This window comes from Peromyscus maniculatus, chromosome X (assembly GCF_049852395.1).
Source record: "Peromyscus maniculatus bairdii isolate BWxNUB_F1_BW_parent chromosome X, HU_Pman_BW_mat_3.1, whole genome shotgun sequence".
Lineage (NCBI taxonomy): Eukaryota > Metazoa > Chordata > Mammalia > Rodentia > Cricetidae > Peromyscus > Peromyscus maniculatus.
In genome coordinates, this window is record NC_134875.1 from 91574982 (window position 1) to 91598662 (window position 23681).

General features: G+C 46.9%; 2 protein-coding genes across 2 annotated transcripts; both read right to left on the reverse strand.

The window, feature by feature from the left end:
- Positions 1-1246: 1246 nt before the first annotated feature.
- On the reverse strand, positions 1247-8221 carry Supt20hl2 (SUPT20H like 2). Its single transcript, XM_042269498.2, has 2 exons — positions 8086-8221; positions 1247-6436 (listed from the first exon to the last, which is right to left on the reverse strand). Exon 2 carries the CDS (start codon positions 6417-6419, stop codon positions 3999-4001), a length of 2421 nt encoding a protein of 806 aa, XP_042125432.1. The 5' UTR covers positions 6420-6436; positions 8086-8221; the 3' UTR covers positions 1247-3998.
- A 4916-nt stretch (positions 8222-13137) lies between these two features.
- On the reverse strand, positions 13138-20426 carry LOC143270695 (uncharacterized). The gene is made up of 3 exons (XM_076561592.1): positions 19056-20426; positions 16319-16574; positions 13138-14725 (listed from the first exon to the last, which is right to left on the reverse strand). Exon 1 carries the CDS (start codon positions 20317-20319, stop codon positions 19384-19386), a length of 936 nt encoding a protein of 311 aa, XP_076417707.1. The 5' UTR covers positions 20320-20426; the 3' UTR covers positions 13138-14725; positions 16319-16574; positions 19056-19383.
- Between the last annotated feature and the right edge of the window lie 3255 nt (positions 20427-23681).

Consider the following 23681-nt stretch of genomic DNA (forward strand, 5'->3'; position numbering starts at 1 on the left):
AATAATAATAATAAAGAGCAGGGTCAGGCCATTTTGCAGCCTCTTCTAAAACACCGCTATTTCCTGGCACTAGGGAGATGGCCCAGTGGTTAAGAGATCTTTTTGCTTTTGAAGAGGGCCTGGGGTTCAGTTCCAAGTATCCCCAGAGTGGCTCACAATCATCCATGTAACTTTAGTTTCAGGGGATCAGATGCCACCTTCTGACCTCTGCAGGCACACACGTGGCACAGATATACATTCAGGCAAATGCTCAAACATGTAAAATAAATCCATCTAAAAAATAATTAAAATTCTGCTATTTCCTGTGCTTGGGTTCCTGAGCTGTGACACACACCCACTGCGTGTGCAACGTTTACCTGGGCTCACAATCCTGCTGCCTTCAGGGGCTTTAGGAAGAAAGGATCAGTATAAACCCACATCTCATGCTGCTTGCCACACTGTAAATAATAAAGCCCTGTCTTACCCGATATTCTTGTGTCTTCTTCCAGCATTCACGAAACGACAGCAGGCCACCTTGTCTTACAAGCAGGATAAAGATCTTGGAACCTTCCTTGTTCTGTTTTGTGGAGCAGTGTTGAGACAAACAAACAAACAAACAAACAGCATCTGGCAGTATCTTTGCTGTGTAAATCTCCCCACCTGCCCAAGTGGCCGGACTTGCCGTCAGTGAAGCAGTGGAGAGGACGGCGTGGGAAAGAATGCAATGTGGCCCTAGCAGGCTTGAGTCCAAATCTGGGCTCTGGCTCTTCTTAGCTGGGTAACCCTGAGCACATGATTTGGGCTGCCACCTTGCTTCCTCTTTCATCTTACGGGGTTCTTGCAAGGATGGGGTGAAAACATGTTAAACAGAACTGTGCCTTCCACATACTGAGAATGGGCAAAAGGGTGTATGTAATTACAACTAATGAAAAAAGAGGCCATGAATTTGAAAGAGAGCAGGGAAGGGTATATGGGAAGCTTTGAAGGGAGGAAAGAGAAGGAGGAAATGATGTGACTATATTATAATCTCAAAAAAAAAAAAAAGGACTGCAAAGGCCATTTTGTCCATTACTAGTAAGACTCATCTTTCTCTAACCAACAGGGTGACCTGGTAACATTCCAGCAATGCCAGCTTCATTCAGCAAAGACAAACAACTATATTGCTGTCAGTTGGGAGGTAAAAAAATGGGAATAGGACCCTGGATAGAGACAAACTGTCACCACAATGGGGATCACTGGAGGGAAATAAACAGATGCTACTAACTGGTAATTGGAAACAAAGATGAATTTATTTGCCTGTCTGAAAAGAAAGGACACATCTCTCAAGCAAAACATTCTGCTTATTGTACCTGAATGGACCAGTTACAGAGCAAAGGGAGGAAGGACAGGAAATCCGGCAGCACGCTGAGGTCAGATCTGCTTGGCTCTGAGGGCTGAGCTTGAGTTCTTTGCAACTGCTCACTGGACCAGTTCACTTCTTCCAAGTGCAGGCTCCACTCCCAGCCATGTCCAGGATGCTCCAGTCAGCTCTCTGTCCCTCTGGTGGCTTGAAGGAGGCCAAATCTTTGTTGAAGAGCATCACCAGGACCTCGGTGTAGGTTTATGCCGGTAACATCACGGTTACTGTCCCTTCGCTAATCTCTTTCAGAACCGACAGGCCGAGTTTCCACTTCTTAGGCAAAAGGTAAATAAACATACATGTGCACTTACAAAGGCAAATGCCATGTGGGCAGATTATCCTTAAGAGTTACTAAAGAACAAAACAGAACCAGTAAAATGACACCTGTACATGAATGTGGACAGCACCACTACCCACAGTAGGCAAAAGGTGGAAACAGCCCAAACATGGATAAACAGAGCGGGCCATGTACAGACAAGGCAATGTGACTGTGCCCAACAGGCTCCAAGTGCTGGTACATAGTACAAGATGAATAAACATCAAACACGTGCCAGGCAAAAATGTAGACACAAAATTACAAAACACTGTACAATCCACCTAATATCAACACCGACAACTATGAAATCCATAGGGCCACAGCGCAAACTGGCGGTGGCCAGTGGCTGAGGGCAGGAGAGGATTCTTTCCTCCGCAGTGCTTAATAGTCCAGGACTTCTTTGGAAGTGCTGAGCATGTCTCGGAAACAGACAGAGGGGCTGGCCGCACGGCACCGCCACCGTCATAAGTGCTAACGTGTTTAGGGGAACGTCAGTGTTCCCTTGGCACAGGTAAACGTTTGTTACAGAACTCATCACTCCTCGCCTCTCTCACAGTTTGGTTGTGAGCCCAGCCTTTACCGGCTGAGCCATCTCTCCAGCCCAACACACCTCGACTCTCAGGGAATAAGGAAAAAGGACAGAACAGTTCAGTCCATTGAAACAAGGAAAGCTGGAATGGGGTGACCTGGCAGGGGGTGTTGAACAACTGATGAGGAATAAACAGAGTCAGGGGAAGGGCAGAGGAGGAGGGCATCTCACCTAGCAGCCTCAGAAGGCTGTGGGCACTGCAGAAGCAGACCAGAAACCTGAGTTTCCAAGTGCTTATCTCCTTCGTCCAAGTAACCTAGAATGTTCTAAAACATGGAAAGGGCCTCACGAGGAGATCCACAGCGAGCCATCCCGGATTGCCTCTTCCAGGCCAGTGGCAGGGTCCGGAGGACAGCTGGGGTCTGCCTGAGCACCGAGTGCAGGGAAACCTTCCAAGGGCTGGGCCGGTCCTAACCAAATTTGCTACCGACTCGATTGCACAGGGGCGCGTGTCTGGGGGCACTCAATTTCAGTGTGACCACCTTCCTCTGCTCTGGTCTCCTTTGGTATTAGTTTTTCACAGTGTACTTGCAGCCACTGCAGTTCACACAGGCCTTTTAAACTAAATTCTCCTGAAAGACATTTCTCCTGGTTCACAAGTCCATTCCTTACGTATTTAACACAGGGAAATGATTTTTACAAAGCACCGACCTCCTGACACAAGGCACAACAGGCACGAACCTTGAGGACATCGTGCCAAGTGAAAAGACTGCCTGTTATAATAGCCACCTCATGTTTCCACGCATGTGAGGTACTGGGAGCACGCAGACTCCTGGAAACGTAGTCAAGGGTGGCAGCCAGGGGCGGGGACAGGAAATGGGTGATTTGATGCTTAGCAGTACAGTTTCAACCCCGAAAAAATGAAGTTCTAGAACTATGTTGCACAACATTAGGATTGTACTAATACTGAGCTGTGACCTTAAAACCATTGAAACACCAAAATGTGTGTTTGTTTTTAGTCACCATTTACAAATAAGCCTCTCAATTATTGGTAAACTATTAACTTAAAAGTGTATTATTGCAATAAAAAAAGACATTAAGTTTATTTTATGTGCTTGGGAGTTTTGCCTGCACGTATATATGTATGTGCACCATGTGGGTACCTGGTGCCCATGCAGGTCAGAAGAGGGTGTCAGGTCCCTTGGAACTGGAGTTACAGATGGTTGTGAGTCACCATGTGGGTGCTGAGAACTAAACCAGGTTCCTCTGCGAAAGCGACAAATGTCCTTAATCACTAAGTGTCACCCCAGCTCCTACTTTATTTATATTTGTGCAGGAGGGACACATGAAGAAGCCAGAAGAGTGTGAGATTTTTCTGGAGCTGGAGGTATAGACAGCTGTACGCTGCTTGAAATGAGTGCTGGAAACCAAACTCCAGTCCCTGAAAGGGTAGCAAGTGCTCTTAACCGCTGAACCATCTGTCCAGCCCCATGTTACTGCGGTTTTAATGTTTATCTAGATGACAATCTGGAATTACCGAAGCTAACAAAATTTCGATGTGGATTCACACTGTGACACTACAATAAACATGACTTAATCAAAAGCAAAAAGCAAAACAGCCTCAGTTTTTCAAATCCCTTTCCTGTTCCTATATAAAACTTGGGCATTGAGCTTTTTATTTTCGCATTTCAAACATAAAACGGCCCGTTGGCACGTTCCAAACACCAACAATGAAATAAAAACTGAGAAAGGACTTGGCTCAATGCTGGTATATTTTAACGAGAACTAGACTTAGGACCCGGGGAGGTTGGTGGATCTCCTGGTCCTTTCTCACTGGGTTCCCCAGCTGCACACCCACACCCAGAGGTCTGAGGGGCTGCTCTGGACACACTCACTATGCGGGGTATGATCCTCAGCTGCACGTTCTGGGTCTGACTCTGTCCCTGATGGACCACAGTAGCAGAGAGCTGGAAGCTCTGGGAATGAATATTCTGCCTGTGACCCTGCTGGGTCGAGCCCACCTGACAGACCACAGATGTATGGGTCTGTTGAATCACTCTGGTCCCCCCAGTGTTAGGGCGACCAGTTTGCTCAGTGTTAAGGTGACTGGTTTGCTGAGCTGGCAAGGATGCCGGCTGTTGGTTAGACCCTTGGGAGGAAGCTGGTCGCTGGGGCTGGGGCTGGGGCTGTGGGGGGACAGGGGCCCTGGGTGGCTGATGCTGTTTTGGAATCAATACATATATCTGCTGTGGCTGCCTCTGCTGTGGCTGCCGTGCCTGTCCCTGGGATGGCTTCTGAGGCTCTGGGCGCAAAATGACAGAGCCAGGGGGAAGCTTTACAGTTAAGGGATTTGCTGTATTGTTTATAATGAGCTGCATAGGGGGCTTCACAGGACGCTGTGATGGCCCAGGTGGCTGCTCTCTGGTCGGGAGGCTAGTTTGAGTGTTTCCCTCAGCAGCTGGGGCACTGGCGGGGCTGCCTCGGGCCTGGCTGGAACTACCCACCGAACTGGAGAGGTTTGACAAAGACCTTACCACATGGATCACATTCACCCCAGGGGTGCTGGTGGGGTGCTGGATCTTTGGGTTGTTTCCTGATGACTTAGCATTGGCTGGGGCGGGTGGAGGAAGGGCGCTAACTCTGTCCCCTCCTACAGGTCCACTCTGCTGGACCACAGTGGCTGCCTTAGGAGCAGGGGGGGCGACTGGGCTAGCCTGTGGTCTGAGGGAGCTGACAGATGCGGAGCCCTGTCCTGAGATGGGGGCAAGTGGAACTGGTAGAGGAGTTCTGCTTTCCTTCTCTAAGACTGAGGATGGCACTAAACTGGTTGTGGGCTTCTCCGCCGGGGAGGGCTGAGGAAGACAGACTGAGCTACTAGATCCCTGCGGCATCGTGCCTGGACAGCTGGCTTTGTTCTGGACAGGCTCTTGGCACACATCCAATGTTTTCCTAGGCTCGGTGTTTACCCCAGCCATGAAATCATCTGAATAATCACCCAGGGGCATGGGAGGGAGATACATCTGGCTATCACTTCTGTCCTCTGGAGGGAGAAATATGTCATCAGAGAAAAGTGGATCATTAAGGGATGTCATGAGACTTGAATTCATACCCCATAGCAGATCATCATCCTCATAATCAAACGTACAATCATATTTTACCTCAGAAGCTGCTGAGACAGTTGGTTCTGCCTCGTCAAAGGGCAGAGATGGCATCTCATCAACATATGTCTGCATGTCCATCTCTGAAGGCACAGTCAGTTCACAGAGTCTCGGCTTCCAGGTGTCTGCTTCATCAATCTCCAGGTCAGACGGGTCATCTGGAATTATTTTTGCCTGTTTTTGGAAAGGCGTCATGGTTGTGAGGTCAGGGGGACAGGTACATCCAGATGGCACCTCCTGTTGATCCAGAAAGGGGGATGCATGCCTCTTGAAGTTTTGTTTCATGGGGTCAGTGTTCATCTTCTGGTCATTAAACAGCAGTCTGTTGGTCGTGCAGGTTACAGCAGCAGAGGAATCCAGACACAGCGGCTCTGCTGTAGCTAAGAGCAGTTGGCTCTCAAGCTCAAGTTTTTCTTTCTGGCTCCACTGACGGTTATCACTTGTTGTTATGGACTCTACATCACTCACTAGAGTCTGCATGGTTGGACGTAAGAGAATATGCCGAGTTTGGTAAGCAAGAGAGGGCTCAGTAGATGACGCAGCAGGCTCCGGACCAGGCTCCTCAGGAGGGTAGATGCTAGCGCACTGCCTGAAGTCTCGGATTTCTGCTATGACGCACCCATGGTGAAAAACATTCACAGGAGACTTTTCCAGGACATCAATCAGAAAAGAAGGTAACACTTCAGCATCCAAATATTCCAGCAGTTTCTCTACTTCATAAGGCAACTGAAAGGTCTCTGAAAATGACCCACTTTTGTCCTTGAGCATGAGAGAATAGCCCTGATTTTCGGGGTACAGGTTGACCACTAAGCATGGCAACGCCTCTCTCTTCATCAGCTTCTCTAGCAAGTTGACATTGCTTCGAAGGCCCCCTGCCTCAGGCTCTTTTTCACATTCCTCAACATAAATGTCATACAGTTTCTCCTGAAGAGATTTCTCCCCGTTAGGCTCGGGTCTCGCTGGAGGGGGCTGCTGCTGGACAGACTCAATAATATCATCTGCCCACTCCAAAGCTTCCTGTAAAGTTTGTTCCATCATAAAAGAAAACCGGAGCCCTTTAAAGAAACACAAAACGTGTTGGTGGAGAGGTAGAAATCATGACAGTTCTATTAACTGTCCTGCAAAACTCTCCAACTCTGTATAGGAGCATATGGGCCTGTTTAATAAGGACCCCAAGAAACCTGCCTCCCACTGGTGAGACGGTCACCCCCCCCCCCAATTCCTGCATTGTATTCTGGGCGCTTAGGCACCGGCAAAGCCAGTCTAGGTTGCACCATGAGATTCCGATGGAACCGCAAAGACAAGCCAAAGGGACCAAGAGCTACATTAAAATTTTCAAATTTTTTTTTCTTTTTGATTTTTTTGAGACAGGGTTTCTCTGTGCAGCTTTGGTGCCTGTCCTCTTTAGACCAAGCTGGCCTTGAACTCACAGAAATTCGACTGGCTCTGCCTCCCAAGCGCCACCACTGCCCGGCTTTTAATAGCACCCCCCATAACTCCTGGCTTTTAAAAGCACCCATACCTCCTGGCTTTTTTTTTTTTTTTTTTTTTTTGGTTTTTCGAGGCAGGGTTTCTCTGTGTAGCTTTGCACCTTTCCTGGATCTCGCTCTGTGTAGACCAGGCTGGCCTCGAACTCACAGAGATCCACCTGCCTCTGCCACTCCTGGCTTTTAAAAGCACCCATACGGCTCGGCTTTTAAAAGCACCTGTCCCGCCCGACTTTTAAAAGTACTCGTACGGCCTGACTTTTACAAGCACCCATAAAAAAAAAACATAAAAAATAAATAAATAAATAAAAGCCTGGGCTACCAAGTGAGCTCCAGGAAAGGCGCAAAGCTACGCAGAGAAACCCTGTCTCGAAAAACCAAAAAAAAAAAAAAAAAAAAAAAAAAGCACTCATACGGCCGGGCTTTTAATAGCACCCTTACCACCCGACTTTTAAAAGCTCCCGTACCGCTCGACATTTAAAAGCACCCGTACCGCTCGACATTTAAAAGCACCCGTACCGGTCGACTTTTTTTTTTGGTTTTTCGAGACAGGGTTTCTCTGTGCAGTTTTGTGCCTTTCCTGGAGCTCACTTGGTAGCCCAGGCTGGCCTCGAACTCACAGAGATCCGCCTGCCTCTGCCTCCCGAGTGCTGGGATTAAAGGCGTTCGCCACCAGCACCCGGCCCGCTCGACTTTTAAAAGCACCCGTACAGCTCGACTTTTAAAAGCACCGGTACCGCCCAACTTTTAAAAGCACCCATAAAAAAACATAAAACATAAAAATAAATAAATAAATAAAAGCACCCATACTGCCCGGCTTTTCTTTTTTTCCTTTTTTTTTTTTTTTGGAGACAGGGTTTCTCTGCGTAGCTTTGGAGCCTGTCCTGGATCTCGCTCTGTAGCCCAGGCTGGCCTCGAACTCACAGAGATCCACCTGCCTCTGCTTCCCGAGTGCTGGGATTAAAGCTGCACGCCACCGCCGCCTGGCTCAAATGGCCCCCGGCTTTTAAAACACCGTAACGGTCGGTCGGCTTTTAAAAACACCCAAACGGCCGGCTTTTTAAAAACACCCAAACAACACCCAAACCGCCAGCTTTTAAAAACACCCTAACGGCCCGACTTTTAAAAACACCTTAACGGCCAATTTTTAAAAACAAACACCCAAATGGCCGACTTTTAAAACCACCCTAACGGCCGACTTTTAAAAGCATCCGTACCTTTGGAGCTCACTGCTGGTGTGTCAGCCTGGTGTGCCCTGTGCTGGAAGTGGACGTGCAGGGCTGAGGGGCTGCCTTGCTCTTGCACGTCGTCGTACGCATAGTCGTTCTCCGTCTGGTCTTCGCGCGCCGCTTGCTCAAGGCTCACGCTCCTTATAAAGCCTCCTGGAGGAGGAGGGTCCCTTTTCAAACTTCCTTTCCAGGGGACACCCCACTTCCGCTGGAGAGGCGGGAAGATTTTTGGGGGCGGTCTCCTGCTGTCTACCTAACTTGAAAGACACGCATACAGAAGCTTTAGCAAGCTGCAAATTTTTTGTTACGTAGTTTCAGTATCCACCATTTTACACCGGAGTTCAACCTGCAGAGTCATCGTGCACCATTTTATTTGTCTGGGTGGGTCCTTCAAAAACTGATCTAGGGGAGGCAGAGGCAGGCAGATCTCTGGGAGTTCGAGTCCAGCCTGGCCTATATAGCCAGTTGAAACCAGCTGGGGCTATATAGTGAGATTGTGTTTTTTCTTTTTTCTCTCTTTTGTGTTTTTGCTTTTTTTTTTTTTTTTTTTTTTTTTTTTTTGGTTTTTTTTGAGACAGGGTTTCTCTGTGTAGTTCTGGCTGTCCTGGAACTCATTCTGTAGTTCAGGCTAGCCTCGAACTCAGAGATCCACCTGCATCTACCTCTGGAGTGCAGGGACTAAAGGCATGTGCCAATAACACCACTCAACGAGACTGTGTCTGTTAAAAAAAAAATCTGTATTCGGAATCTCTTGTCTCCAGTGTTTAGGCTGTTCCTGGTACCCATCACTAATTTGGCAAATGGAGTCCATTTTGGTGACTTTCCTTACCCTTATATATGTGGAGACACTGTATGCTTGGCGTATCACAAGGCTTCTTCCTATTGTCTAGGTACTGCCTGCGCCAGGTTTTAATATAGACACATAACAGGGCATTCTTCCTCCCCCCCCCTTTTTTTTTTTTGGTTTTTCGAGACAGGGTTTCTCTGGGTAGCCCTGGCTGTCCTGGAACTCACTCTGTAGCCCAGGCTGGCCTCAAACTCACACAGATCCACCTGTCTCAGCCTCCCAAGTGCTGGGATTAAAGGGGTGCGTCACCACCGCCCGCAGTAATTTAACGTTCTTATTCACAACTACTTACCTTTTATTTCCCTATGTGTTTCTAATTTTTCTTTGCTTTTTATTATTAATTTTTGTACTGGTGTTTTGCCCACGTGTTTGTTTTTGTACCACGCAGGTGCAGTACCCTCAGAGGCCGGAAGAAAGCATCAGATCCCCGTGGGAGTGGAGTTCCAGAGGGTTGTGAGTGGGCATGTGGGTGCTGGTAATGGAACCCAGGTCCTCCGGAAGAGCGAGCAGAGCTCGTAACTTCTGAGCCATCACTCCAACCCTATTCTCTTTAAAAACAGATTTACTTTATTATTTGTTCGTTCATACATACAAACACATGCCTTCGGAGGACAGAGGAGGATCAGATGCTTTGGAGCTGGAGTTACAGGCAGCTGTGAGTCACCTGACATGGTGCTAGGACCCGAACTCTACTCCTCTAGAAGGGAAGCAAGTGCTCTTTTCCACTGTGCCGTCTCTCCAGCCCTGAAATGGCGTTTTTTTAGAAATTCGTCAAATGTGCTGGTGCCCCTCTCACCGTTTTTTGTCTTTTTAATTTTTTTTTAAAATTGTATGTGCATTGGTGTTTTGTCTGCATGTATGTCTGTGTGAGGGTGTCAGGTCCCCTGGAACTGGAACAGATGGGAGCTTCTGTGTGGGTGCTGGGAATTGAACCCAGATCCTCTGAAAGAGCAGCCAGTGCTCTTAATCACTAAGCCATCTCTCCAGCCCCAGCTTTTCTTTTCTTTTCTTTTTTGATGATGAATTTGTTGGACTATTTATAGAATCTTTTCTAGTCCTTTTGTTGCATTGAAAATTTTCAGTCTTCTTTTGATAGCCATTTAGAAGATTCTCCAATGTTTAGATTTACATATGGCAAATGACACCAATATTCACAGTGATTACCTATAATGACAAGAATCCAAGATAGGTTTGTGAAACCCCAGAGGTACACAGATTTGTAATAAATGCTTTCTGTTCGTTTGTTTTGTTTTGTTTGTGAGGCAGGGACTCACTGTACAGTCCTGGCTGGCCTGGAACTCAATATGTAGATCAGGCTGACCTCCAACTCAGAGATTTGCTTATCACAGTCTACTGAGTTCTGTGCTACCAGGTTCAGATAAAGGCTTTAAAAAATATCAGTAGTAATTGTGATTGTCACATGTCATCATAAATATATTTGGTTGGATTAATATCTTTGTCTGAGCATACTAGAGTCGACAATGCTGTGTGTGTGTGTGGGGGGGGGGATGCACAGGTGAGCCATCCCTGAGGGTGTGAGAGCAGGAGAGCTGATCCTGCCGACCCCCTATGCCCTACAGCAATCTGGAGAGCAGACCCTGCACCTTGCTTGGGAAGAACAGTAGAGCTGGCCCTGGTGGTGTGAATGTGGGTGACCCAGATTTGAGGGCCCAAGAACAGGAGAACTGGCCCCTCTCCTTGCTGCCTGCTGCGTTGGGTGAGCTAGCTGGGGCAGTGCTGGAGAGCTTCCCTTGGTAGTTACCATGAGGGAAAGCTAGCAGGCTGACCAACCCAGCTACCACCCAGGCCCAGAACCAGGGCTATGAGACAGCCCACCCCAACATCCACCTCATCTATGATCTGCTGGAACATGTGAAGGGGCCGGACCCACAGATCCAAAGATGCGGGATCTCCATGACACAGGATAATAACAGGATATCCAAGAGGAGCCCCAGGGAGAACCCAGTATCGATGGTGTAACAGAAGCCAGAGGCCTCAGGCCAGACCAGTGACTCAGCAATGAACACTTGCAAGTAAAGATATATGGACTAAAGGGTAAACTGTGTGACTCACTGGGACACAGTGCAGCTTCCACACGGGATTTTTTGCTTGTTTTTGGTGTTTTTCAGTTTTACTTTTAAATTTTGTTTTGTTGGGGGTGGGTTGCAAAAGCAGAGGGCAGAAGTGAGGGGACAGGGAGATGAGTGGGATAGGATGCATGATGTGAAATCCATTAAAAATCAATAAAATGTTAAAAAAAAGATGGGGCCATCAAGATGCCACACAAGCCTCATGATGCCCTGAGTTCAACCCTCAGAATCCATATAAAGATGGAAAGAGAGAGCTGGCTCCACAAAGTTGTTCCCTGACCTCTTCTACATGCATGTCATAGCACATACACACACACACAGACACACACACAGACACACACACACAGACACACACACACACACACACACACACACACACACACACGCACACACACACACACACACACACACACACACACACACACACACACACAAATGAAAAAAAGTGCTCTGCTTCTTGTGATAAGTAGCCATACCCAAGGCCATAATTTCTCACTCTTCATTTATCTCCACCCACCATGGGATCTGTCCTATGCTTTGTGTGATGTTTATAAAGCATGCTTAATTTCTACCCAATGGATGCCAGTAGCAGCCTCCTGCATTTTATGACAGCCAAACATATTTATAGACATTTCCAAATGTTCCTGGGGGACAAAAATCATCTGTGGCTGTGAACCACCCCTCTAATATAACAAATCTAGCTTTGGAAACCAAGACAGTAGGCCCCAGTCACATAACCCTTTACAAACTGAGCACAGTGCAAATGATAGGTGTGCTTCCTTTTTTATTTTTTTTTGTTTTTATTCCAATTGTTCTTGCTAATATTCTAAAACTTACCATTTTTCTTAATTACTGGAGTCTTTGGTCAGATGGAAACAAAAACATCACCAAATCTTTAGAAAGTGTTTTAAAAGTAGACTAGCAAAATGTTTGATTTATCTGCTTTGGAACCAATCTAGAACCATCCCCAACTTTTCCAGGTTTATCCAGCAACTGAGGTTTTGTTTGTTCATTTCAGTACTTTTCTTTACTCTTTGCTCAGTGTTTGCCCTTTCAGCGTAAAACAAAATTTCCCACGGGTTCTTCTTAAAAATCCTGTGCCAATTTTCAGTGCCTTTAAAATTTACGTATTAAATCAGCTTTAAAATATATAACATTTTTACCAACTTGTTGAGAATGCAATACAATGTATTTTGATCATATCAATAACCCTTGTCACCCCCTAAGTGCTCCTAGATCACCCCCTCCTCCTTCCAACTTCATGTCTTTTTTCTTAAATGACCTGCTGAGTCCATTTGAGCTGCCCATATACACCTGAGTGTGGGGCCCTTCATTGAGGCATGATTGACCTATCAGGGGCCACACCCTTGAAGAAAAGGTTCCCCCTCCCCCAGCAGCCATCAACCATCCATAGATCGTCAGAGGTGGAGGCCTGTTAAGTCCCTACCCGTTTCATTATTCAGCCAGTTTTTAATTGATGACTTCCTACCGTAAGTACTGTTTCCCCCCCCCCCCCCTTGAGACAGGGTGCCCAGGCTGGCCTGGGGTTTCTGAGTCTTCTGTTTCAGACTCAAGAGTGCTTGGATCATTGGCCTGCACCTTCATGCCTATCTGACCTTTCTCTCCCCGTCTCCTTTTCTTCTTTCTGGGTTGAGACAGACTTTCACAGTGTAGCCCAGGCTGGCAATTCTCTACCCTCGGCCTCCAAATGGTGGGATTACAAATGTAAGACACCATATCTGGCTCTTTTTATTTTTAATATTAGAGCATTCTTTATCCAGTGTTTTTACTGACTTTTCTCTGCTAGCCCTTAATGCTTCATTTCCTCTCATGGCTTGAAGGTCACCTATACATTAATATTAATCTATACGTTGATAACTTTGATGTTGTCATTAGCCTCATGCAAGCCTGTACAGTTATGGCTTGCCAATTTCCATCTCTAACCTGGATCACATACTACTCATAGCATCAAGATTCAAACTCTTCACCTGGATGCTGAATAGGAAGTCTAAATTTCACCCATTGAAACTGAACTCCTGACCACAACTTGCTCCTTTGGTAGTGCATCGGCGATGTTTCCACAAGGATTGGAACCACTGTGTGTGCTGTGGAATAACAACATTTATTTATAGGAATCAGGCTCCATACAATCATGGGAGAAGCTGGGGAAGTGAGGTGTGGGGGAAAACAGTTGGAGGCTAAGAACAGGGTCATTATCCACCAGGACTCACTCAGGGAAGCTACTGGAATGTATGGAAGGCTGTTGCTTCTTTCTCAGAGAGTGAACCTGATTCCATGGCAGGTTAGCAGTGCAAGCATTCTGAAAGAAAAGTGGGGCACGAAGCAGAAGAAATCAAGGATCACCAGGAATATACAAGGTTTAGCCGGGACCGGTGAGGACAAGCCTGTCTACTCTCACTGCTTTGAACCTTGATGACAGAGGTTATCTACAGAAGGTCCGAACTCCCTTCTCATTGAGCTCTACAGAAGCCTGGCCCTGGATTCAGGAAAGCTGAGAGAAGAGATCCAGCGGGGGCTGAGGTTCCAGCTATTGCTTACCTCTGCCCCATATCATCACTGGAGACTGTTAACAGGGTGAGGTACCAGGTCAGCAGCAATGTGTGTGAGCTGCCGTGGTGCCTGACGCCTGACACAGACCTTTAAGGTGTAGTGGCTGATGCTCTAGTTCTGCTCTCCAGATCTCATCGGTGTTTATTCTGAGCACCCCTAACCTAGAACTGTAGCACGCTCTGAGGCTGTCTATCAGTCCATACATCAGTGGGCAGATCTAGAGGAAAGGCACTGAGGAAATGGTCCTGTGTAAGGTAAGGTAATATACAATTGCCCAAGGAGTATCCCCATCTCAGGAAATGGCAAGTCCATCATGCCTGTTGCTCAGGTCAAAAAGCTAGGAGTCAGCGATCTTATTTAGTAAAGTGTCTGTTCATGAATTTTGTTCATTTTAAATCGGATTGTTCATTTTCTTATAGTTGAACTATAATAGCTGGTTGTATATTGGGAATAACAGTCCTTTGTCAGTGAAGGTCCCTGTTCATTTTGTCAAAACCTCTGAATGGTAGGTATTCTAAACATTAAACAAAAATGAATTTGTTCATTTGCAAGTACCCTTCCAGCTATGGAGGTAACCAAATTAGTCAAATAGAATTTTGATTTTTACAGGGGACCGCTGGTAAATCAGCTAATATCAAAGTTATTTTCTTTATATAACGTTAAACAAAAAGAATACTCTGCAAAAATAAGCAAATTCACGTCATTTACAGATGACCAATTCTGGCTGAAAACTGATTTTGCCCAGGGTTGTTCCCTTAAGGTATTGGCACTCCTATTCACCAGTAATAGTGTTATTAGTTTTGGTCCCTTGGTTTTCTCTAAGATCCTTTTGTTTGATGGGAAATATTAGGTCATAAAACAGAACATGAATAAGAAAATGAAATTTTCTTGTCTCATGAGAAAAACACATTTCTCTAAGAACTCAAAGGTAAGAGAAGATATTCGGCTGCTCCATAAATCATTTTAGTCATTTTTCTGTCCCAGAAAAGGAAGATGGACCCAAAGGAAATCAGTTTTACAAAACGTGTTCACCCTTGTCTTGATCAGAGGTATGCATTTCCTGTTTTGAAGCTTTCCATAGAGGATTAAAAGTTGAGCTCATGGCCTGAGTTGGTTTTTCCTGTTTAAAAAAAAAGAAAAAAGAAAAGAATCATTCAAGACATAGTTTAGGAGTTTCATCTGTGAATCCCATACGAAGGTACCTTTGAATTTGTGAGGCCTTGAATGTTCACTGCTATTGCCAGCAGTTTCTGACAGGCCATCTGTAGGACCCACATCTGTAATGATGGTGGTGGACACAAGAGGGTGGAGGCCCTCTCCATGATGGAAGGGCCAAATGAAGCTGTCTTGTTGGGCTTTGGGTGGGATTTACTCCTCAAAGAAGTCATCTTTATATCAGTGAAGCTAGATGACTATGGCTCATTTATTTTCTCTCTCAAGATTTCTTGAAAAATTTGAAACTATTTCCTGGTGGTTGCTAAGGGCAAAAAAAAAGTTCATTTGTCATGTAAGTGGTTTTTGCTGGAATGAAATACAAGGTAAGGATGGGGCTGGAGAGAGAAAGCTCAGTGGTTAAAAGCCCTTGCTGCTCTTCCAGAGGACCCAGGTTTGATTCCCAGCACTCAGGCCACCTGTAACCATAGCTCCAAGGGATCCTACACCCTCTCCTGAACTCCACAGGCACCCACACTCCACATTACATGTGGTAGACACAGGCACACACTGACACACAAAAGAGAAACAAATCTTTAAATCTAAGAAAGGGAGACTATTGGGGAATGAATTACTTTGTTTTTCCCATAGCCCTAGTAGAGAGAGATCCAGAAGAGAAAACTCTATGGGGATGGGTAGCTAGCCAAAATTTTGAGACTTATGGGACTGGGGAGGCAAGGCTTGTCTCCGGGAGGGCTCAAGAGCATGGAGGTTAACATGGGAGAAATAGAATTGTCTGGAGTTACGCAGACACGTCCTCAGAAGCGTTGTCAGACTTGCAGAGATTATCTCGAGGGATGCTACAGGAATGCTCTTGTGCTTGTATCATCCAGGTATACAAAACTACAAGTTCCTAGCTTGCTTTAGTACTTCCTAACATCTGTTTAGCATGCCTCAAAACCAAAGAGCATGACCAGGAGGAGTCTTGTCATTTCTCACGTCCAAGTGGCGGGCCAGCAGCAGGAGACCTACCTTACACTTAGTACCTCAGCTCATGCTACTTTCTTAGCTCAGTTGTCCTGCCTACGTGCCCTATCAACAAAATAATCAGTTTTGCAGACAGAGACTGAGGACGCCCTTGAGACCTCATCTGTTGGACAGTCCTCCAGGGCTCTTCCTGTTTTAACAGGTCTAAGAGCAAAGTGAACACCCTAGGGGGAAAAGGCTGAAATTCCAAAAACATGCAAAGGGCATCTGCACAGGCCAGTCTGAATACAGGTCTTAGGCAATGGCTTCTAGCCTGATTCCAGGGGCCTTGCTCCAACAGCACCTCTTCTCTGGCTTGATATATGAGAGGTGGAGTCAGAAGTTTTCACTAGGGCCTCTGTGAACAGATTCCAGAAGGTCTTTTTTGAGATCTTGGAGTTTTAATTACTTTGTTTTATGAGTGCATAGGGCAGGAGGTGAGAAACCACAGGGTATCTGAGGAGAGGAAGAAAGAGAACCCCACTGAGAGACACAAAACAGATCCTGTGGAGGCAGGAGGACACATTTCACTTACCTCACTACTTTCTCATTAAGCGGAGGAAAAACTGCCACCCAGGAAAAGGCCATGTGCCATGTGGAATGTGGGATGGTGGGACAAAATAAGTCAGCTGGCCAGACCCACAGTCTATGGCAAAATGGCAACCCCTGGGAAACCATCAAATGAACAGGAAATCAAGTCATTAAATCTGCTTCCTCGAGCCTGAAGATCAGATGCCATGTTCCAGCCATTTCCTTCGGTAGTTTTTCTGATGGTGTGATACTCCAAGGACCTGTGGATGATTAAAGAACGAAAAGGTCAGATGACAGGTTAGCCCATCCAAACAGGGCAATTCAGGATCAGCACAGGTCACCGTTGCTACTGTTCAGTCTGCCCAGCGACCCGGTAAACAGGCAAGTTTCCTTTGGAAATTCAGAGCCTTAGCATCCGGGGTGGTGAAAAATGTCCTGGAATTCATTTCAGAAAGAACTGCTTTTGAGGGGTGATCTCTTTAGTGAGCATATCCATCCCTGCCTATTTGTATTTTCACCTCATTCGTGTTTATGGGTTCTTGTGATCCTGGAGAGTGACATCAGTGTTGTCAGTGAGGGAGAGATTGGAATTTTTTTTCATTAATCAGAATTTTCTCCTGAGTCACAGCAGATGATTTCCTGTCAGTAAGGGCCGTAAACTCATAACAGTAGGTCCTCCATAAATAGAAGCTGTATGTCACATAAGATGGGTACTGCCTCCTTGCAGAAAGACTAATCAAAATCCTTCTGTTTGATGATGCGTGGCATCATCCTCTGAAGCAGACAGAGGCTAGTCAATGAAGTCACCTGGGGAGATTTAAAAAAATAGCAGCATGTAGTCTCCAGAAATTCTGCTTCATAAACCTGTGCTGGTGACTAGATAATGGTCACTTTCAAAATCTTGCCAGGGGATTCTATCTAATGTGCTAATACAATTGAAAATCTACCTTAGGTATCAGCCATACCATGAACATGTCCAGTCTTGTCTGATCTTGAAAGCTAAGCAGGGCTAGCCCTGGTTTAGTGTTTGGATGAGAGAAACAACCTGAAGAGTTTAGTTGTTTTCCTAGCTCTGTTTGCCTCTTCTAGACCAAGCTAGTCCAGTTTCTCTATATTAAGGATAAGAGCACATTTATTTAGTCAGTGCGTGTGTGCGTGCGTGGGTGCGTGCGTGCGTGCGTCGTGCGTGGGTGCGTGCGTGCGTGGGTGGGTGCGTGCGTGGGTGCGTGCATGCGTGCGTGCGTGCGTGCGTGCGTGCGTGTGTGTGTGTGTGTGTGTGTGTGTGTGTGTGTGTGTGTTGGGTCTTCATGTGCCACTGTTTGTGTGGAGTTCAGAGGTTCTCTCCTTCCAATATGTGGGTCCGGGGATTGAACTCAGGTTGTCATGTGGCAAGTGCCTTTACTTGCTGAACTATCTCACCAGCCTAAACAATTTTCTTAGGTGCAAAAACTAGAGCTAATGGCAGTGTGGCAGCAAAACTTGTAATCCCAGCACTTGGGAAAACTGAGGTCGGAAGATCAAGAGTTCAAGGCTATCCTGGGCCACACAGCAAGACCTCATTTCAAAAAAAAAAAAAAAATGCTTGCCATGCAAGCCTGAGGACCCGGGTTCGAATCTCCAGAACCCAGAGAGAAGCAAGACACGGTAACAGGAACACCTGGGACCCCCGTACTCCTAAAGGGTGATGAGAGGCAGAGAAAGAACTCCCAGAAGCTTGAGGGCCAGCTAGCCTGGCATATGCAACAGAAAAACAACAGGAGACCCTGTCTCAAGCAAGGTGGAAAGCAGAGACTAACACCCAAGGAACGCTCTCTGCCCTCCACATGGATGCTGTTCTATACACGAGCCTACGATTCTCTCTCTCTCTCTCTCTCTCTCTCTCTCTCTCTCTCTCTCTCTCTCTCTCCCTCCCTCCCTCCCTCCCTCCCTCCCTCTCTCCCTCCCCTCCCTCCCTCTGTATCTCCCTCCCCCTCTCTCTCCAACCCCCAACATAGTCTCTCTTTCTCCCACATATTCCCTCCCCCAAATCTTAGAACTCACTCTCTCTCTCTCTCTTTTAAAGAAATCATTTCTTCTTAATGGAGTATTCCATCCAGACCACATCCTCTTTTGGCCGCCTCTCTGGCAACAGCTTGGTCCCCACTGCTCAAGAATGTTACAGCTGACTGTAACAGGAGTGAACAGGAGCCCCAAACCCGGCCTTTCAAAACAGTCAAACAACAAGCAGCAACACCCCCAAACCAGCCTCTCCTTTCACTTAGCAAGGGACTAGGGGTTAAAGGTTCCAAATCCCACCTTCCACTTGTAGACACCCAAGAGGCTGGATGCGCAGCACACACCCGAACCTAGCATATCAGAAACGACGCACAGCAGTCCCCGCACACCGCAGTGTGAGCACGGATCTGAGTCAAACAACAAGCAGCCAAACCCCCAAACCAGCTTCTCCTTTCACTTAGCAAGGGACTGAGAGTTAAAGGTTCCAAATTCCACCTTCCACTTGTAGACACCCAAGAGGCTGGATGCGCAGCACACACCCAAACCTAGCATATCAGAAACGACGCACAGCAGTCCCCGCACACCGCAGTGCGAGCACGGATCTGATTGCGGGCCTCTTCCCGTAGGAATGGCTTCCCACCAGCATATTTTTCAAGGAAGGTGTTTTGGCCTCTACTTAATTGCCCCAAGAGGTCTAAAATCTACCAAAAGGCATACAATAGGTCAGCATAAATCAGTTTACTCACCAGAGATTTTCTTGAGCGACGGCTTTTGACGGTTGAGAAACTTCATATTATTTCAAGGTAGCAAAATCCAGGACAGGAAAGAACACAGTTCAGCAGTGGCCTAGTGCAGGGGGGAGCAGGCTTCGCATGTGGGGGGCAGGCACGTATACACACCTCTTTTCTTCAGGGTATATGGCAAGCCGCCAAGACCCCTGATCATCAAAAGGAGTTATTTGCTATATTACAGTGCATAGGGCTGGCTGCAGAGGGAAAGACGCGTCGGTGGAGGGCGAGCTTTGTGGAGGAAGTCCCGTGGAAGCCAATGTGCGGCGCCTGGGGCCTGGGGCCTTCAGGCGCTTGGCTCCTGCTTTTTGGCAGCAGAGGCCTCAGTGGCAACGGCTTCCTCCACCGGCTTTGCTGGCTCCTCTTCCTCCTCCTCCTCCTCCTCGAAGTCGTCGACGTTGTAGTAAACGTCCTCGTCCTCTTCTTCTTCTTCCTCCTCCTCCTCCTCTTCCTCCTCGTAGTAGTCAACCTCGTAGTAGACTTCCCTGTCGTCTTCCCTGTCTTCATAGTAGTCGTCATCCTCTTCATAGTAGTCGCTCTCCCCGTAATAGTAGCCTTCATCATAGTAGTCCTCCTCTTCAGCCCCTTCATAGTAGTCATCCTCCTCCTCCTCACCCTCCTCCACGTAGTAGTCTTCCTCCTCCTCCTCCTCCTCCTCTTCATCCCCTTCGTAGTAGTCATCCTCATACTCCTCCTCCTCCACGTAGTAGTCTTCCTCCTCCTCTTCAGCCCCTTCGTAGTAGTCATCTTCCTCCTCCTCACCCTCCACATAGTAGTCATCCTCCTCCTCCTCCTCCTCCCCCTCCACATAGTACTCATCCTCTTCCTCCTCCTCGTCCTCCTGGTCCTCCTCGTCCTCTTCGTAGAAGTCGTCGTTGTCCTCATTCTCCCCTTCGTGGGCATAGACGTCTGGGTATTTCTGCATGCACTCCTGCATGGCCTGGAACTCGTCTATACAGTCGGATTCCTCGAGCTCCTCGGGGCTGTAGTGGAAGCAGAAGGCAGACTTGAAGTATTCTTCACAGGGGCTGCTGGCTGTTGCCCCAAGGCACGGGCAATTCCAGTTAATTTCTCCGTTTGGCATTATCAACCCGTACTCCTCGTAGGGGTCGTTGGAGTTGCCAACCACCGGCTCTGCGTTGCTCTCATTGCTGGGACCCTCGTGGTCGTCTCTGGTCACAAATACGATTTGATCCTTCCCTTCCTGCCGGCAGTAGGCCATGGTAGTAGCTCTGGGTGCTGGTGCTCAGCGCTGGTGCTCACGACTAGCAGCTCGGAGCTCGCAGCTTGCAATGCTGGAGGGAGTGGCTGGAGCTGATACACCTTCAGGCTGTGACCTCCCTCTCCCTCTGGCCTGGAGGGAGGAGGTTCTGAGGCCCGCATGGACCCGCCCCCTCCAGGCCAGCCTGCTGCCAGCTCTCAGTAATTTTCAAAGGAAAACGTAAACTCCGGCAGTTTGGATGAGTACCCCTCAAGGGTCCATATGTGAAAGTTGGGTCCCCAGGGTGGTGCTATTTATTGGGCAGTCCCTGTGAATTTTTAAGCATCCCTGTAGAACCAAGTGGAAGATCCTTAGGTTATTGAAGGCAGGCCTTTGAAGGCAATAATGAGTCTACAATCTCTCAGGCCCTTTGCATCCCGGATCACGGTAGGACCCCCCTTTCTCTGGATCTGTGCTTCTGTCACTGCCGTCGCTGGAGCTGCCCATTCTTAGACTTGAATCTCCAGAACCGTGAGCCAAAATAAAACTCTCTTTACTTCCTAAGTACCCTGGATCAGGGATTTTGTTGTAAAGCTGTCTCATACACGATTCTTCTTTTCCTCCGCACCAGATAATTGCAAACTTGGCTGGGCGTAAGAATCATCCATCCGATGGCTTGTTCAAACGAACATTTCTAGGTTCCACACCTGAACATTGTCATTCGGTAGGTCAGTGGAGGCACTTGGAATCTGTAACTTTAAAGTAGTCCACTGGCCGGGCAGTGGTGGCGCACACCTTTAATCCCAGCACTCGGGAGGCAGAGCCAGGTGGATCTCTGTGAGTTCGAGGCCAGCCAGGTCTACAGAGTGAGTTCCAGGAAAGGCACAAAGCTACACAGAGAAACCCTGTCTCGAAAAACAAAACAAAACAAAACAAAAGTAGTCCACTGATCAATATGATCTGGACAATTTTCTAATTCTGAAATAAAATGATTGTTGATATGTCATAAGTTAGAGGAAATATGAGTTCTTTAATGGCAGTACAAAGGAAAATTGATATTTCTTTTAAATTATTTTTCTTCTGAGGGACAGACAACAATAAAAAAATGATGTCAATCCTGTTTTATCAAAATGTAGGCCTGAATTGCAATCCTGTATTTCTTATTTTGTTTGAGTATTGTTTTAAAATTAAACGGGTAGTTCTTAATGGCTCTCCCAAAGAAACCATGGACATACCTGTTATTTTTTAATTTTGCAAGTATAATTCAAACAGTTATAGCTTCTAGAATGGAAAACGAATTGGCCACCACTGTGACCCTGTTATAACAGTGACATGCAGCCTAGCTCACGGTCATTGTGCTGTCTAGCCCAGGTGTGGAGTTTTTAGGGGGGGAAGAGTGAAACCACCAAAGACTTAGGTGACCCAGCCGAAGTGCAGCTCACTTGTCTCAAAAGCCCTGACTGAGCCCGTGACTCACATAGGCATGCTTTTAAACTCCACCCTCTAAGGCAGCCTTGCTCAGGGATGCTGTTGAAAAGCCTTGGGAGGAATCCCTAAACCTCAGGCCTGAGGTCCTGCTCTTTCTTCTGCTGGCTGTACAGCTGTGATAGAGTCACTGGGGGTCTCACGTCCACGGCTGTACAGAGGGGACAATGAAATTCATCCCACCTAGCTAAGGAGAGAGGCCTCCCATTTTAAAAACAATTACTATCAACACAGGACCTTGAGTTGCTTAACAGCCATAGGGGTGGGTGGGCGCTGAGGTGGTTGCATCCGGGAACATCACCAAGGGAGGCTATGGTGAAGTCAGGAGCCTTCTGTGGCACAACACTTGGGTTTTCTTCCACAGTAGTGAGATTGGAAGCGCCTAGGCAGCTCGCCAGGTTAGAAACCAAGAGGATCTTTATTCTTTAATATCTACGCAATGAACGAAACTAAAGCAACCAGTCACTTGACAGATGTGCCCAGCACTAACGAGACAACCTTTCTTTCATCTTTCCTCCCTTCCTTCCTCCCCCTCCCCTCTCTCTTTTTTCCTTTCTTTCCTTTTTCCTTTCTTCCTTTCTTCCTTTCTTCCTTTCTTCCTTTCTTCCTTCCTTCCTTCCTTCCTTCCTTCCTTCCTTCCTTCCTTCCTTCCTTCCTTTCTTTCTTTTAAAAACTAGCATGCTGGCAGAAGCCTGTAATATCAGAATTTTGGAGACAGAGACAGGAGGATTAGGAGTTCAAGGCCAGCTTTGGTTATGTAGCAAGTTCAGGGCTATCCTGGGGTATGTGAGATCCCATGTCAAACAAGATCAAAGGGGCTAGTGCGACGGCTCACTGGGCAAAGTCACTGGCCGCAGAAGCCTGGTATCTGGGACCCTTGTCTGTCGAGCTCTGCCTTCTTCTCTTGAGACAGTGCCTTTTGCTAAGCCCGGAGCTCCCTGTTCTTGGACCAGGCTGGCGGCCAGCAAACTCCACAGGTCCTCCCGCCTCCCGCCCATCCTCAGTGTCAGCAGCAGGGTTGCAGGTGCACAGGGTCACAGCTGACAGACATGAGGGCGTTGATAATCTGAGCTCCTGGCCTCAGCCTCGTACAGCCAGTGCTCTTACCCACTGAGCCCTCTCCTCAGCCCAGCTTCAGTGGTTTCAGGAACGATTACAGGAAGTGTCTTCATACAGTATTATTTTTGAGTTAGTACAAAAAGTAGTGGGTGTCACTGTGGGATTTTCATACATACTTTTTGTTGATCTTTACAACTGCTTTAAAATATTTTATTTATTGTTTGACAATTTCATGTCATGTATAATCTTAGTCTTTGAAAAAAATCATTAATTGGGAATGAATGTTTCCTTTTCGTCTAACAGTGATGGGAAGACTGGATGCCCATGTATAGAAGAATAAAGTTAGACATGTATCTCTTACTCTGCACAAAAAAGGAATTCAAAATGGATAAAAGATCCTCGTATAAAACCCTAAACTTTGGAACTGCCAGATGAAAATATAGGGAAAACAGTTCAAGATGTAAACATAGGCAAAATCTTTCTGAAAATGACCCCAATAGTACAGGAAATCTCCTCAGGAGCTGACAAATGGGATTGGGTGAAATTACAGAGCCACCATAATTTACTGTACTCCGTGACTGATGCTGTGGAATAAAAAGTCATCAAGATTATTAGGAGCTGAGAAGATGGCTTAGTCAGTAAAGAGCATGCCATGTGAGCAAGACCACCTGAGTTTGATTGAGTCCCTAACACCCACATCACTGGATGCATGTGTATCTGTAATCTCAGAGTCGTGGTGACAGAGACAGGAGGGTCCCTGGGACTTGCAGTCTAGCTAATGAGTGAGGTCTGGGTTCAATGAGAGACTCTCAAAAAATAAGGTGGTAGCTTTGTTCATG